This window comes from Rhinopithecus bieti, unplaced genomic scaffold (genome assembly GCF_001698545.2).
Source record: "Rhinopithecus bieti isolate Rb0 unplaced genomic scaffold, ASM169854v2 scaffold_2654, whole genome shotgun sequence".
NCBI classification, from domain to species: domain Eukaryota; kingdom Metazoa; phylum Chordata; class Mammalia; order Primates; family Cercopithecidae; genus Rhinopithecus; species Rhinopithecus bieti.
The window spans coordinates 2,045,965-2,062,746 of record NW_016804048.1 but is presented as its reverse complement, the minus strand read 5'-3'; the positions used below and the strand labels follow the sequence as shown (position 1 = coordinate 2,062,746).

At 47.4% G+C, this 16,782-nt stretch overlaps 1 protein-coding gene and 1 long non-coding RNA gene across 19 annotated transcripts in view; one reads left to right on the top strand and one right to left on the bottom strand.

The window, feature by feature from the left end:
• The window catches only part of CACNA1C (calcium voltage-gated channel subunit alpha1 C), an 800,874-nt gene extending 787,232 nt beyond the window's left edge, over window positions 1–13,642 (top strand). For all 18 annotated transcript variants that reach the window (XM_017863189.1, XM_017863204.1, XM_017863129.1 and 15 more), the window contains one exon: window positions 13,425–13,642. In XM_017863189.1, coding sequence (XP_017718678.1) covers window positions 13,425–13,567 — 143 coding nt within the window. In that variant the 3' untranslated portion in view covers window positions 13,568–13,642. The remainder of the gene's footprint in view (window positions 1–13,424) is intronic.
• Window positions 3,113–11,172, bottom strand: LOC108522800 (uncharacterized). The gene is made up of 3 exons (XR_001883609.1): window positions 11,060–11,172; window positions 3,654–3,799; window positions 3,113–3,259 (listed from the first exon to the last, which is right to left on the bottom strand). It is a non-coding gene; the product is annotated as an uncharacterized LOC108522800 (long non-coding RNA).
• Window positions 13,643–16,782: the final 3,140 nt, after the last annotated feature.

The following is a 16,782-nucleotide window of genomic DNA, read 5'->3' as shown; positions in this document are numbered from 1 at the left end:
CACACCGGGTCCTATTGTGGGAAGGGGGGAGGGGGGAGGGATAGCATTAGGAGATATACATAATGTAAATGACGAGTTAATGGGTGCAGCACACCAACATGGTACATGTATACATATGTAACAAACCTGCACATTGGGCACATGTACCCTAGAACTTAAAATATAATTTTTTTAAAAAAGCTTTTTTTTTTTTTGTTAACTCCTTTATATGCTTTAAATAATAAGGACTATAGAGGATTTTACTAAGTAGCTTCATAGTTGCTAATCTGAGCTACAAGAGACCAAAGAGATTTACTAGGTTCTTAATATGACACAAATACTATGGCAATTTCTCAAGATGAATAATAGCAAAAAGAAAAGGAGATGGCATTTGTGATTGAAATTAAAGACTAATGCAAGGATCTGCAAAAGCAAAGAAATTGCTTTTTTTTCTTTGTGAATGGTGGCAGAGTCTCAATAGTTCACGAGCAGCAGGAAACACAGAAGCATCAGTCCCGCACAGGACTACCCTGAGAGAAATCATCATGGTCCATTTGGCTGACTTCACTTGTTTGGAGTGACAGGAGTCTAAATAAGAGATAAACTTAATTTATTTTAAACGTGGCCAAGCTTAGTATTTTAAATATGATTTTATTTTTCCATTAGTTGTTATTTATTGCATATATGTCATGTAATACAAATTTTTTTTCCTGTTTAAATATTTGGAAGTGTATTTATGTTATTTTTTCCACTATACTTTTTAAATTTAAACTTTTATTTTAGATAAAGAGGGTACGCGTGCAGATTTGTCACATGGGAATATTGCAATCCCATCACCCTGATAGTGAGTATAGCCGTCGATAGGTAGTTTTTGAACCCACCCCCCTGCTACCCTCTCATAGTCCACAGTCTCTACTGTTCCCATATTTTTGTCTATGTGTGTTCAGTGTTTAGCTCCCACTTATAAGTGAAAACATGGTGTATGTAACTGCTTTCTGTTCCTGCATGAATTTGCTTAGGGTTATCGCCTCCAGCTCCATTCATGTTGCTGCAAAGGACATGATTTTATTCTTTTTTGTGGCTGTATAGTATTCCGGGGTGTATATGTACCACATTTTCTTTATCCAATCTACCATTGCTGGGTACCTGGGTTGATCCCATGTCTTTGCTAGTGTGAATAGCACAGCAATAAACATACAAGTGCAAAAAAAAAAAAAAAAAAAAAAAGGAAAGAAAATAGAGGCGTTCATAATAGTCTCTGAGGATTTTTTGTATTTCTGTGGGATTAGTTGTAATATCGCCTTTGTCATTTCTGATTGTGCTTATTTGGAGTTTCTCTCTTTGTTAATCCACCTAGTGGTCTATCAATCTTGTTGATTTCTTCAAAGAACAAGCTTTTGTTTGTAGTGAGCCTTTGTATGGATTTTGGGGCCTCAATTTCGTCCAGATATGCTCTGATTTTGGTTATTTCTTCTGCTAGCTTTAGGTTCAGTTTGTTCTTGTTTCTCTAGGTGCAATATTAAGTTGTTAATCTGACATTTTTCTAACTTCTTGATACAGGTGTCTCCTGCTATAAACTTTGCTCTTATCACTGCATTAGTTGCATCCCAGAGATTTTGGTATGTTGTGTCTCTATTCTCAGGCCCTGTTAACCACTATTCTACCTTCTATAGTCAAATTCAGAAGAATTTCACTTGAATTTGACTGCTCTAGGTACATCATATAAGTGAAATCATAGAATATTTATTTATTTATTTATTTATTTATTTATTTTTTTGAGAAGGAGTCTCGCTCTGTCACCCAGGCTGGAGTGCAGTGGCGCGATCTCAGCTCACTGTAAGCTCCGCCTCCCGGGTTTACGCCATTCTCCTGCCTCAGCCTCCCGAGTAGCTGGGACTACAGGCGCCTGCCACCTCGCCCGGCTAGTTTTTTGTATTTTTTTAGTAGAGACGGGGTTTCACCGTGTTAGCCAGGATGGTCTCGATCTCCTGACCTCGTGATCCGCCCGCCTCGGCCTCCCAAAGTGCTGGGATTACAGGCTTGAGCCACCGCGCCCGGCCAGAATATTTATCTTATTATGACTAGTTTACTTCTCTTAGCGTGTCTTCAAATTTCATTCAGGTTGTAGCATGCATCAGAAGTTTATTCCCCTTAAAAGCTGAATAATATTCCACAATAAGTATATATCACATTCTATTTATCCATTCATCAATCACTGCACATTTGGGTTGTTTCTACCTTTTGGCTATTGTAAATAAAATCTTCTATGGACATAAGTGTACAAATATCTGTTGAAGTCCTTGCTTTTTGCTTATTTTGGGTAAATAACCAGAGAGGGAATTGCTGGATAATATGGTAAATCTGTGTTTCATCTTTTGAGGAATCACTACGCCATTTTTTCTTTTTAAGGCAGTCTCGCTCTATTGCCAGGTTGGAGTACAGTAGTGAGATCTCAATTGCTGCAACCTCCGCCTCGCAGGTTCAAGCAATTTTGCCTCAGCCTCCCAAGTAGCTGGGATTGCAGTCACATGCCACCACCCCCAGCTACTTTTTGTATTTTCAGTAGAGACGGGGTTTCGCCATGTTGGCCAGGCTGGTCTTGAACTCCTGACCTCAGGTGATCCGCCCGCCTCAGCCTCCCAAAGTGCTGGGATTACAGGCGTGAGCCACTGCGCCTGGCCACACCGCACCATTTTCTACAGCAGCTGCACCGTTTTACATTCATCCCAGCAATACACAAGGGTTCAAATTTCTCCCCATCCTTGCCAACATGTTATTTGCTGGTTGTGTTTTCTTCAATAGCGCTCTTGGTTTTCATTGAAAAATGATCCCAGCTGGTGCTAAAGAGTCTGTTTAAAAGGTACCTAAGACTCAGCATATTTTAAATTTACTCCCAAGGATCAGATCACATTCAAGCAGATCATAGGCGGAATCAGGAGGGCAGCCTCCAGCATGGGCTGGCTCTTGTTCCCTCTCCTCCTTAGGCCTCCTACTCAGACGACAACCTCTCCCCTCCCAACAACTGTTCCACCCTGCAGAATCTCCCGAGTAGCCCCATGAGCTGAGCCTCCCGCCTGTCTCTAAGTCTCCACGAATCACCACTCACAGAAAAGCAGGTGCAGGGGAGCCTGAAGGCCAAATCTCCGAGCGTGTAGAAGGCAGGTGTTTCTGGGATCAGGGGCCTGCTCTGAAGCCTGGGCAAAGGCCCCGGGGAGGCTCTTGTTGGGACCTGTCTTTTTCCTTCCGTCTGCCCCTAGAGTCAGATGTGCAGCCGTCTGACCTGGAATAGACAATCAGCAGGTCCCACAAGGGTATCAGCACTTTTTCCATTTCTTTCAAACCTCCAACCCCCCTCTCCCACACTCCCATCTCCTCTCATCCTTTAAACTGAAAAAACAGAAACTGCCAGCCAGGAAGCGCCGGTTTTCTACCCTTCCAAACCCACAAACCTCCCTTTTCTTCCCCCTTGTCACAAGGCGGAAATACTGCGACTCACCTCTTTGAAGGCCAGTCCCGGGGGCCTTCCAGGCCTCAGCCCCAGGCCTCCTCAGAGACCCTGCACCATTCTTCAGCCCCCTCCCTCTAAATTCTCAATTTCTACCTCTCTACAGAGTCTTCCCATCTGCAGCTAAAGAGTGTCTCCCATCTGACCACTCATCCTCACCACAACACACCCTCTCTGTCTTCTTCACAGCCGAGCCCCTTGGCAGAGTGGACACCAGCCTCCATGCTGCCTTCACCTCCTCACCTCGGATTCACCCTCAACTGCTCCCACCTGGTGAGGTCCGACCTCCACCTTCTTCAGGCAGAAGCTGTGCCGCTGTAATTAAAGCAATAGGAATGACTAATTCACTGTTGTGCTTTGTTTTTATCTTGCCTGAAATAGCAGAGCTACATGTGTAGTTAGACTAATTCTATTATGCTGGGTTCATGGTATATTTCTTTTCCTTTCCCCATAGTTTTAATGGTTTATAGTTTGATACCACAAATCGTAGTATCAGCTACCATAAAGTCTTTGGAGCTAAAAGTTCTAGAAAGACAAGGAGAGACACACCTGGTTCCGTTTGTATTTAACTCAAAAAGCAATTTCAAAGCCATGATGATATAAATTATAGCCCAAAGTGTGAAAAAACAGTATGTAGTCATTTAATTCTCCCCAGTGATAGGCATAGAGAAGCTCTCCATAAACGTTTGTCAAGTGTGTGGGTGAATGACACAAAATCAAAAGCGGAAAAGCCACAGATGTTACGTGCTTGACAAACAGTGTGGGCAACTGTGTGTGCCTACCGACACACACCAGACACATGCACAGAGAGACGAAACAGGTGCAGCATGGGATAAGGAGCTGCAGGCTGATTTCCTTTTTGTGTTTGTTTTTTGTTTCTTGTTTAATAGCATCACAGGGATACAAGCTGGAGGGGGCGTGCCAGAGTGCTCTGCAATACAATTCTACGCTCTCTGTGTTCCATTTGGTAGAAAACACGGTTTTGGTTCTCTGTTCCCACACCCCTTGACGGGAGGAGAGATAAGGTCTCCTTGCAAACATCCTGCCAGGCGGGAGCTGCAGGTATGGTCATCTTTGGAAACAGTCTGCTGCTGGGGACTTCAAGGACGTTTCCTTCCTGAAGTTGCAGCAAATCCTACCAAGGCACTTCTGCACTAATGGATTATTCCCAGTGACTCATGGGCCAGCAGGTGGGGCTGCACCTGGCCGGCCTTCTCTGTCCCACATAGCGTCAGCCTGGGAGTTCTCGCGTGAAGCCCCAGTGGCCAGCAGCTGGGCTGAGCTGAGGGTCACTCCCACGATGCCCACCTGGCCCATACACGCCCCCACTTGCCTGACTGCTCTGGCTGGGACTTTCAGTACTGTGTTGAATAGGAGTGGTGAGAGTGGACACTTCCTAACTCAATGTCTTATCTTGAGTTTCTTCGTTGTATGGCCACTGGTGTCCCCAGAGACAGGATCTCTGTCATGGCACTGCCGCAGAAGCCACACGACCTCAATTCTGCAGTCTCAGACTCAGGGAAAGGAAAGGGACGCCGCCACCCCTTGATAGGAGGAGAGACAAGATCTTCTTGCAAAAATCCTGCCAGATGGGAGCTGCAGGTGTGGTCATCTTTGGAAACAATCTGCTGCTGGGCCTTTAAGGATGTTTCCTTCCTGGAGCTGCAGCAAAACCTATTTCTAGGCACTCCTGCTTAGCAGGCAACCTGGTGAGCAGACTCTAAGAAGAGTTTCATGAAGCCCTGGATGTTCTTTTTAAATATCTCAGTTGACATGAACACAAAAATGAGCAGCTGGGTCTGGAGCAGGTAGAAGAGTAACCTGAGGCCATCCAGTGGCATGAAGCCCAGCCATGGTGGGGACCTTTATGGGACCCGCCCACTGTGGGCTCTGGAATCTTGACCACAGCCCCCAGCAGGGGATCCGAATCCACTTCTGTCTCTCTACAGCATTACCTGGGGGGTTTATTTTTTTCACTTGGAATTGCATAAACAGTGTTTTAGTATAGTTATTTTTATTGTGGTAAAATATACATCACACAAAATTTACCATCTTACCCGTTTTCGGCACACAGCTGAGTGGCATTAAGCACATTCACATTGCTGGGCGACTGTCACCACCATCCATCCACAGAACATTCTCGTTTTCCCATTAAACACGAACTCTCTCCATTCCCTCCTTCCCCAGCCCCTGGCACACATTGTTCCACTCTCTATTCCTGTGAATTGGATGACTCTAGGTACCTCTTAGAAGTGGATTCAGCCATGCATGGTGGCTCATACCTGTAATCCCAGCACTATGGGAAACTGAGGCGGGCAGGTCACCTGAGGTCAGGAGTTCGAGACCAGCCTCGCCGACATGGTGAAACCCCATCTACTAAAAATACAAAAATTCGCTGGGCGTGGTGATGCATGTCTGTAGTTCCAGCTACTCGGGAGGCTGAGGCAGGAGAATTGCTTGAACCTGGGAGGCAGAGGTTGCAGTGAGCTGAGATCAAGCCACTGCACTCCAGCCTGGGCAACAGAGCAAGACTATCTCAAAAAAGAAGGAGGAGGAGGAGAAGGAGAAGAAGGAGAAGGAGAAGGAGGAGGAGATAATTCATACAATATTTGTTCTTTTGTGTCTGGCTTATTTCACTTCACATGATATCCTCAAGGTTCATCCATGTTGTAGCACGTGTCAGAATTTCATCCCCTTTCAAGGGTAGATAATATTCCATAGTGTGAGTAGACCACATTGTTTATATATTCATTCATCAGTGAATGCTTGAGTGGTCTCTACCTTTGGGCTATTGCAAATAAGCCTCCTGCGAACATAGGAGCAGAAATATTAAAAATGATTCGTAAAGGAAAATTTATTCAGCCAGTACTTGAGCATCTGTTCTGGACCAGATGCTGTGCCAGCAACCACAATAAACAAGACTGTAGGCACAGCCAACCGCCTCCTGGAGCTCAGAGCCTAAAGGGGACAGAGAATCAGTGTGGTGAGGTAACTGTCAGGACAGGAGGAACAGGTGCCCCATGGACACATCAAGCCTGTCCCAACTCCAAAAAAAAGGCCTCAGAGGGTGGTGTGACTTGAAATCTGGGCTCTGAAAAGTGAGTCTGGGGCAATGGTGTGGGAGCAAACAGGTGTGGGCAGAGAAGGAGGCAGAAACCCAAAAGCACCTGAGTCTGAGGGTGAAATTTGTGGGTGGCATGCACCCAGGCCAAGGGACACATGGGAGTTAGAGTGGGTGGTGTCAGCCCTGTGAGCCTATTAGCAAGCTTGGGTTTATCTTAAAATCATAGAAGTCACTGAAACGTTTCAAGTAAGGAAGTGACAGGATCTAGTCTACATTGTACACGATCAGCCTGTCTGTGGTGTGAGTGCATTAGACATTTGACTGGATGAAGGCAAAAGTTCAGACAGGAAGTTACTGTTCACAGCCAAGCCATCAAGGATGGAGACCTGAGCTCATTGACTAGCAGGGAAGGAGACAAGGCACAGTTGGGGAGGTGACTGAATCCAGCAAGTGGGAGAGAAGGTGGCACTAAGGAAAGAAAGCCACAGGTAGTTATGAAACAGTGGATTCCAGCAGAAATCGAGGTGCAGTGAAATACTGACACTGTCAAGTGGGGTCTGGTGCTCATGTTCAGTTCGTCTCCAAGGACCTGGGGATATCTTGCTCTTTGGTCAGATTTTTCCTCATCAGCCTCATTCCCTGCAACCTGTTAGGCCTCCTGGATGATGCACATCCAAAGAGCTACCATTTTCAGAGCATAATCGATGTCCTGTGAGACTCAAAACAGTCTATAATGAATCGATTTGTGTCCCCCCCTAAAATTAACATATGGAAACCCTGACCCGTAATATGACTACTTGAAGATAGGGCCTATAGGGAGTTATAAAGGTTAAACGAAGTTATAAGCATGCGACCTTAATCTGATAGGACTGGTGTCCTTAAAGGAAGAGGAACGGACATTACAGACGTCTTTCTCTGCGTGTACACAGAGAAGAGATACCGTGAGGACACAGCAAGAAGGCAGCCATCCACAAGCCAGGAAGAGAGCCCTCCCCAGAAAACCACCCTGACAGCATCTGAATCTCAGACTTCCAGCCTCCAAAACCGGGAGAAAATGCATTTCTGTTGTTTAAGCCACCCAGTCTGTGGTATTTAGTATGACAGTCCAAGCAAGCTAATGCACAGTCTTAAGAGGTAGGCATTGTCATCCCCATTTATAGATGAGGAAACAGGCTGAGAGAGATTGACTTGACTAAGATCCACAGGTGGTAAGCTGCTCATCCGCTGCCCTGCAGTGGAGCCTTCCTTACGGCAAGCCTTTTGTTTTTGCAGAGAACTTTCTGGGCATATCTTTGAAGAACCACCCATTTAACAACTCTATTTCTAAAGATCCAGTGGTGGCTCTGCATTTCAGCCTGCTGTGCAGATCCACACAACGATGAACTACAGGGCCTGCTCTGCAAGATCACCTCAGAGAAGGCTTCCCAGTCTCGGAGATGCAGAGATTTGCCGTACTTCCCTGTCCTCCTGCAATAGTGACGGGGGTTTTCAGTCAGCTATACACTTTTCAGCTGGAAAAGCGTGACTTCGTGGCTATATAGGATTCCACATGAGTCCCCTGCACCTGTCTTCTGCAACTGCGATGCTGCAAAGTGCACAGAGGAGCCTTGCCTCCAGTCACCTTCCTGTAAGTGCCCTGCACTCCCAACTGTCTGGCTACAAGTCCAATGGGACATGAGCCTTACTGAAGCAAGCTTTGAAGTTTTAGTTTGAACCAGATGAAATTATGATTTTTAGAGGTAAAAATGATCAAATATCAGAAATTCCATATGAATCAATGTAATCAATGCAGCTGGCCCTCAATCCTGCCCCTTCCCTCTCATTCAATCCTCTCAGGCTACCCTCAGATCACCCCAGATCCCTGGCTTCCTCCTCCCACCCTCCCTGGCGGGGTCCCCAAGATGGACAGAGATGGACACCTGGGAGAGAAGTCCGCAAAGGAAGAGAGAGGAAATGGTCAGAGATAGGAGGACAGCGTCAGGGCCCAGAACACATTACCCCAACATACGGCCCCTTGGCCTCCCGAGTATTTTCTATGGAAGGAAATGGAGAAAACGGCAGGAGCAAGGATCTCTGACCCGCTCCTCCTTCCTCCCCTGAGCGTGGTCAGAAAGGAATTCTCTGACTCGCCTTGCCTGAAAGTAGGTCAGGAGACTCTCATTCCAGAGAGGTCCTGACTCGGTCCCCACACCCCTTTCTCCCCTCTGGCCTCATGAAGCCTCTGCTTAAGGAGGGCCCCATGTCTGTCTTTAGCATCTCAGGGTCAATTAATCCCCGCCTCTAAGGGCATTTTCATGTGAAGCTTTGTTCTCTGTGACATAAGGGGAGAGGGATGTTTAGAGGAGCTGGGGGAGGAGACCCCAGGGGATTTCCTTGTCCCACAGATACATCGCTCCACATAGCAAAACACATGCAGAGCACCCGGCACAGTGCCCAGCACACAGTCAGTGCTCATGAAGCGTCGGTTCCCTCTGCCCACTGCAGTGGGTACAAACAACACACAGGGTGCCAAGCTTCAGCTTGGTGAAGAGAAGCATAGCCCGCCTTCCAGCTCCCGGGCCTTGTCCTCTGTGTCACAGCTCAAGGCTAAAGCAGCTGAGGCCCTGGCGTTGCTTGTGCTGAGGATGGACCAGCAAGTCCTTTCCCAGTGGCCCCCAGAAGTGCTGTCGCCTGCCTGCTGCTGCTCTGCGTCTCCAGCTCCTCCCCCCGTGCCTCACCAAAGCCCATTCCACCTCCCTCCCCTCCCAGTCCTCCTGGAGCTCCCACCTCCCATCTTTCCTTCCACTGCAGGGCAGGTGGTGATCTGTAGGCCTCCCCGAGAGAGAACTGCCCCTATCCTGCCTGAGAGGCACAAAGCCAGGGGCACTGATCCAGCTCCCAGCTCTGAGAGGATGGACCAGGATCTTTCCCTGATGCCCTCAGGGGTCTGAGGATAAAGTGGGTCAGAAGCAAGACAGAGGGAGGCACTGAACTGAGCACAGATGGGAAAAGGAAGATCTTGTGGCCCAAAGCTAAACAAGACACAACCGTGTGAGCAGAAGACCTTATCCCAGCAGGGAAAGGCACATCCTGGTGTGGGAGGGTTGCAAACACCTCTAGGTAGGCTTCCTGCCTGTGCCTTTACTCTAGAGAGCTGGTGTCAGAATCAAGGGCACTATCAAAATAGGATGCCAGGGACATCTCAGCTGTGCCAAACAAATGCCCAAAGACCCAACTATTGCAGCTGGGGGTGGGAGGGCAGCCTCCTCACAGGCCCACCCTGCCCTTGAAGGCACAGCCCAGGACCCACTGTCAAAGCTGGCTCTTCCCAGTCTCAAAGCACTGTCTCATCTGTTGCCTCATTTGTGACTCACAATAGGCCTCTGAGTCAGGCAGGACAAATGTCACTTCAATTTCATATAAAGGGAAATGAAGGCAAGGTGTGAGCTAAGTGACTTGGACCAGGGGATAAGTGAATTGAGGTCAGGACTCAGATCTCCTTGGATCCACATCAGACATCCTGCCACATGGTGCCCTCACCCTAATCTTTTTTTTTTTTTTTTTNATCTCAGCTCACTGCAAGCTCCGCCTCCCAGGTTCACGCCATTCTCCTGCCTCAGCCCCCCGAGTAGCTGGGACTACAGGCGCCCGACACCTCGCCCGGCTAGTTTTTTGTACTTTTTAGTAGAGACGGGGTTTCACCGTGTTAGCCAGGATGGTCTCGATCTCCTGACCTTGTGATCCGCCCGCCTCGGCCTCCCAAAATGCTGGGATTACAGGCTTGAGCCACCGCGCCCGGCCGCCCTCACCCTAATCTTAACACTGCCATGGATCCATGGCTTCATCAGCCATCACAGGAGTACAAGGCCACAGCAATTGCATGTATGTTCATGTGTGTGTGCAGATGTCCATGTGTGTATGCGTGTGTGCAGGTGTGTGTGTGCATGTGTGTAGATGTGCATGTGTGTATGCATGTGTGCGGGTGTGCATGTGTGTGCAGATGTGCACGTGTGTATGCATGTGTGCAGATATCTACATGTGTGCGTGTGTGCAGATATGTATGTGTGTGTGCATGTGTGTTTGCAGATGTGCACGTGTGTGTGTAGTGTGCATATGTGTGCATGTGTGCAGATGTGTACTGTGTGTGCGTATGTGCAGATATACATGTATGTGTGTGCATGCAGATGTGCACGTGTATGCGGATGTGTATTTTGCGTGTGTGTAGATGTGCACGTGTGTGTGCATGTGTGCAGATGTGCACGTGTGTGTGCTTGCAGATGTGCATGTGGGTGTGCAAATGTGCATGTGTGTGCGTGTGTGCATGTGTGTACATGTGCAGGTGCATGTGTGCAGATGTGCGCGTGCACATGTGTGCATGTGTGCACGTGTGTATGTGTGTGCAGATGTGTACCTGTTTGTGTGTGTGTGTGTGGATGTACACGTGTGTGTGCATGTGTGCAGATGTGTACGTGTGTGTGTGCAGATGTGCGCATACGTGCATGTCACGTGTGCATCTTTAATCCATTACTTACTGAGGAAAGGGGAAAAGTGTTGGCAGTTCCTGATGTTTTTCTCCGTCTTGGATATTGTAGGTGTCACTTCCAGGAAAGCCAGACAGCCATGGAGTGTCAGGAGGGGGTCCTGGGACAAAACCTGTGAAGCGAAGATGAACCCACAACATAGGAACCCTGCAGTGAGCCCAGCCTGCTCTCCACAGAGATGTGAGCTCTGCTGCCCTCTCCCAGCCAAGCCCTGGTGTGGGAACAGATGTGAGGCGGTAGGGGCAGGTCCCTGAGATCCCTCTTCTGGGCATAATTTGCAAGAGGGGAGGCGATCACAGAGAAAACATCTGCACAGCCTCTGTTATCTCCTTAGGAAAGTGGGAGCTCCCATCACACACACACGTACACACACGCACGCACGCACACACACGCACACACACACGTACGCATGCACGCACGCACACGCACATACACTCGCACACACACGCACACACGTGCAAACACACGCGCACACGTGCGTGCACACACACACGCGGACGCGCACACATACGCACACGCACGCGCACACGCGCACACACACACACACGGACACACACACGCACACACACACATGCACACACACGCGCACACACACGCGCACACGCACGCACACACACACGCACACACACGATGCCCTTCTTAGTTTGGCCTCCTGACCAGAAAAATTCCTAAACATTGTTTCTTAAACCTTTTAGGCTGTAACCAACAGTCATAAAAATATTTTCTGGAGAGACTCAGTGCACACATACATACATCTATTGACAATCACACAAGTGTTTCAAGACACTGCTTATAATAAAGTTGCCAGAAGAGGGCACTGGTGGCAAAGCTAGGCCTGAGATTTTTGTCCTTGCTGGAATTTTTGGAGTATTTTAGCTGCAGATCTAGGTCCTTTCAGAAGGTTGTGACATCCCTTTAGTCGGTTATGACTAACCCTTAAAAGAATAGTGCAGGGCAGCACAGCACAATAGAAACTATCAGAATGCATCAAATGTCACAAAGATAAGCATAAGATAAACGCGTGTTTCGTTGCCCACAGATGTGTGTATCTGGGGGTCCCCTTGTGAAACGTCTTAGGACTGTGGGAAATTCACAGCAGTTTGAGACACAGTGTCTACAAGCTTTCCTGAAAGGATGTCAGAGTGAGGAAGGACTAGCCTTGCAGGCTTTTGAAGACAGGAAAGGTGTGGCTGGAGGTGATGGGAGGGGGCACCAGGCTCCCCACTGTGGGGGTGCAGGGAGAGCGGCAGCCAGGCCAGCACAGCATGTGGCTTCCTGGGGTCCAGTGCTTTCTGCTCCGGAACTGGATGGGAAGAGTAGCAGAAGCACCTCCTTTTCCCCAGCATAGAAAGAAGAATCCAGTGAGTAAGGAAAAGCATGGAAAGAGTCCCAACCAGCGACTCTTGACAAATCAATCAACTGCCCTGTGCCTTCATGTCCCCATCAGCAAAATGGGGCGGTGGGGGTGACAGGCCTTCTACTTTTCTGACTCAGTGAAATACAGTCGATATAAAAAGGGGAAATACCTGAAGTTTCCTTTTGATAACTGTCTCTAAATTGATTTTTAGGGAATACAAATTAATACCATTCCCCAAAAGAACTTCATGGGCCTAGGATTCTTTCCGCTTTCTCAACACATTTGACCCCAGAATGCCTTCACTGCCCCAAGTCAGAACTGTAGGCTCATGAGACAGGCTGCGGGTGAGGAGCTGGCAACTCCCACTGAGCAGGTCTGGAAGACGCCAGGGGCAGGCCAGAACTTCTTGGGGTGGCAATTCACCAAACCTGTCTGTAAGCGCAAAGAGGGCTTCCCTTCACTAAGGATCAAAGTGCTTTCCAGGGGTGCAGCTGTCCCTGTGGGTGGCCACTCCTCAGCCTCCAGGAACAAGCCCCAAGAGCTCTCTGTTCCAGGCTGTCCTACCAGGATGATGAAAATCGGCAACTGACGCTCCCAGAGGAGGACAAGAGGGACATCCGGCAATCCCCAAAGAGGGGTTTCCTCCACTCCGCCTCACTAGGTAAATGCACCCCTCGCTCTCCAGATGTGGCTGGTGGTAACTCCCAAGAGAATGCCGGTCAGGTACTCAGGGATGACCGAGAAACCATTGTGGCCTGCCTCAAACCAGCCCCACACAGTGGGGGGATTTCCAAAGCAAGGAGACAACAATCCAAAGGCAGGGTGTGCAGGGATGAGCCCTGGACAGATGCTTCAGAACACGTCTCAGACGAGGGGAGGGGAGAGGAGGGGTGTCTCGGGCCATAGTTACTGCTCCTGGCACCCCACCAGAGTGTGAACCGTCACAGGCCAGCGTCCTGTTTTCCTGCCCTGATCCTGGCTCTCTGGCTGGCTTTGCAGGTCGAAGGGCCTCCTTCCACCTGGAATGTCTGAAGCGACAGAAGGACCGAGGGGGAGACATCTCTCAGAAGACAGTCCTGCCCTTGCATCTGGTTCATCATCAGGTAGCTCACACTTTTGGACAGGCCACTGTCTCCTGCTAGCAGGCCAGACAGTGCCGGGGGTGATGGACAAATCCTGAAGACCTCAGTGGGTCTTGCCTGTCTCAGATGGCTGGCACGTCCAGGAGTCCAGGAGAAATAGGTCTTTCCATGCCTAAGTTGGTATCTTTTTGGGTGAGAACACTCTGAAAATGAGGACTCTGGAAGTTATTTTGAGCCACACAAGATCAGAGATAGCCATGTCCAAGCATATTTGTGTCTGTCTACAATTGCAGCCTTTTATTCATTTATTTCAATAATAAAAGTCATGAGCTACATGAAGAGGCCAAGGAGACAATTCTCCATAGAGCCTATTTCTACAAAGGAATTACTCGTACAGCAAGAGTGCTAGGTACAGAAGTCATCCAAAGGGTCATGTAAAGTAACCAACCTTTGGATGGTGACTTTACAATAGGCCTGACAACACATGCCCACCACTCCTAAAGGCACAGAAATAGAACAAATGCTTAGGAGAAGGATAGAGTGGAACCCTGGTCATCGGGGTTTTCAACCTCATCAAACCATCATGGGAAAGGTGGCAAAGGAGGATGATGGCATCTCCATCCCTAGAGGCCTAGAATAATTAAAATATCATTGTTGAGGATTTAGAAACAATTCAACAAAGAGGCCACACAAGGGGCCTGCTGACTCCCAGAAGACCTCTTTCAACCCCAGGGGAGGCAAATACTTGCTGATGCAGTCCGGGCCAATTCCATGTTTTAACAAAGACCTGCCTCTGGGGCAGATGTCAGCACAGAGAGGACTGGGAGGAGAATGGAGGCAAGAAAAGGGCATATATTGACTCCCTCTGGGTCTCTTGCCAGTTCATGGAAGGACATGTTCAGCTCACCCACCCACAGTGATCTGTGTGGTAGAGCCGCTGATATCTCAAGGATTTGGGAAGGTGAGAAGAGTACACGTTCCATCTGGGGGTGTTGTCCCAGCCACGTCAGCCTACCTGGCGGAGTGTGAGGGTATCTGCCGCCCTGTCCCCCCTCTGCTGATGTCCCTGCCCTCATGCGGTCCAGGTGCCACCTGACACAGGCTCCTATGCAAAGACAGGCGGGGAAGCCCGTACCTCACTCACAGGGAGCTACTGTGATTTGCAGCAGCTACAATTTGAGGAGGTTGAGGGGGAAGATAGGAGGCAAAGAAGAGTCCTACAACTGTCAGGAATGGGGCACCTTTCCCTGTCCCTAAGCAGAGCTCCCTCTTCCCACTGCCCTCCCCAGCCCCAGCTCTCTGTCTTTCCCAACACCTAGTGAGAAAGACGGTGCGTAGAAGGGAGTCCCGTGGGCAGATGCTTACACAACGTCTTTGTGAAGCCACTTCTGGGTTTAACTTCATTCATCAATTTATTTTTATGTCTAAGCAATGAAACGTTTCTTTGTGGAGTCAGATACCAGTATAACAGGTGAATGGATTTCTGCCACATCTCCACATTGTTGGGGGATGCTTGAACCACCCGCCTCACTACGCTGATTAAGGCCCAAAGGTTAGGGCTGAATTCTAGATAAGGGGATTTCCTACTCCTGGAAGGGTGGACACTAAGCAGACAAACATGGAGGGAGAACCGGAGTGACGTCCTTGTGTAGAAAATTGACTTCCTTGGGGAAAACGAAAACCCAGAAATAATACAAGGTCAACACATGCAATACTAAATTCAATACTTACATGCTAGCAATAAATAACTGGAAATTTTAAATGTTGCAAAGATTACCTTTATAATACTTCTGAAACATGAAATTCTTAGGTATGTAAGATTCTCTATTCTGAAAACTTAAAAAAATGCTATAAACAAAATCAAAGAAGGTCTAAATAAATGAAGAGATATATTCATGGATGGGAAGAGTCAACAGAGTAAAAATTTCAAGTCTTCCCAAATTTATCTATAACTTAAATACAAATCCACTAAAATCCCAGCACAGGATATTTTGTCTATATAGACAAACTGATTTTTAAATTTATATGCAAAGGTAAAGGTAAAAAGATGAATTTAGTTTCATTTAGCTGAAAATATAGTGCCACAGTATTTTAAGTCCTACTTTAATGCAAGAGTAATCACAATCATGTGGTTTATTGAAGGAATGGATACAGAGACCAACAGAACAGAACACAGAGTACAGAAACGAATCTACACAAATGTGGTCAAGTGATTTCTGACAAAGCTGCAAAGGCAACTCAATAGAGAAAGGACAGTTTTTAAACAAATGCTATGGGAATAATGGAATTTTCATGTGTAAAATTTGAACCTCAACCTGAAATTCCTACTTAATATCAAAATTATTTCCAAAGGGTCACAGATTTAAATGTAACATGCAAGACTATAAAACTTTTAGAAGAAAACATAGGAGAAATATTCAACATCTAATTCTTAGACACAACACCAAAATAACAATTCATGGTGGAAAAACTTATAACATGGACTTCATCAAAATGTGGGACTCTTGATCCACGAAGGATCCTATTAAGAGGATGAAAAGACATGCTACAGACTGAATGAAAACATCTGCAAGCCATATAGCAGACAAAAGACTTATATCTAGAATCCATGAAGAACTCTCAAAGCTCAACACATTAAAAAATAATAATAATAATCCCAGCCAGGCGTGGTGGCTCACACCTGTAATCTCAGCACTTTGGGAGGCCAAGGCGGGAGGATCATGAGGTCAGGAGATCGAGACCATCCTGGCTAACGCAGTGAAACCCCGACTCTACTAAAAATGCAAAAAATTAGCCAGACATGGTGGCACGCACCTGTAATCCCAGCTTCTCAAGAAGCTGAGGCAAGAGAATCACTCAAACCCGGGAGGTGGAGGTTGCAGTGAACCGAAATCTGCACTCCATCCTGGTGACAGAACAAGGCTCCATCTCAAAAAAAAAAAAAAAAAAAAAATTCCCATGAGAAAATGGGCAAAAGACATGAACCGACATTTCACCAAAGAAAGGACGTGAACAGCAAATATGCACATGTAAATATGATCAGCACCATTAGCCCTTAAGGGAATGCAAGTTCAAGCCACATAAGCTATTGCTATGCCTGTTAGAATGGATAACATTTAAAAAAAAAAAAAAAACACCAAATGCTAGCAAGAATGCTAAGAAACTGGACAACTCATGCGTCATTGGTGTGACTAGACCTTCTCTTCCTTCGCGTCTCTTCCCTTCCCTTACATTTTCTCTCCCTTACTCCCCTTACTTCCCCACATTTGTGCTAA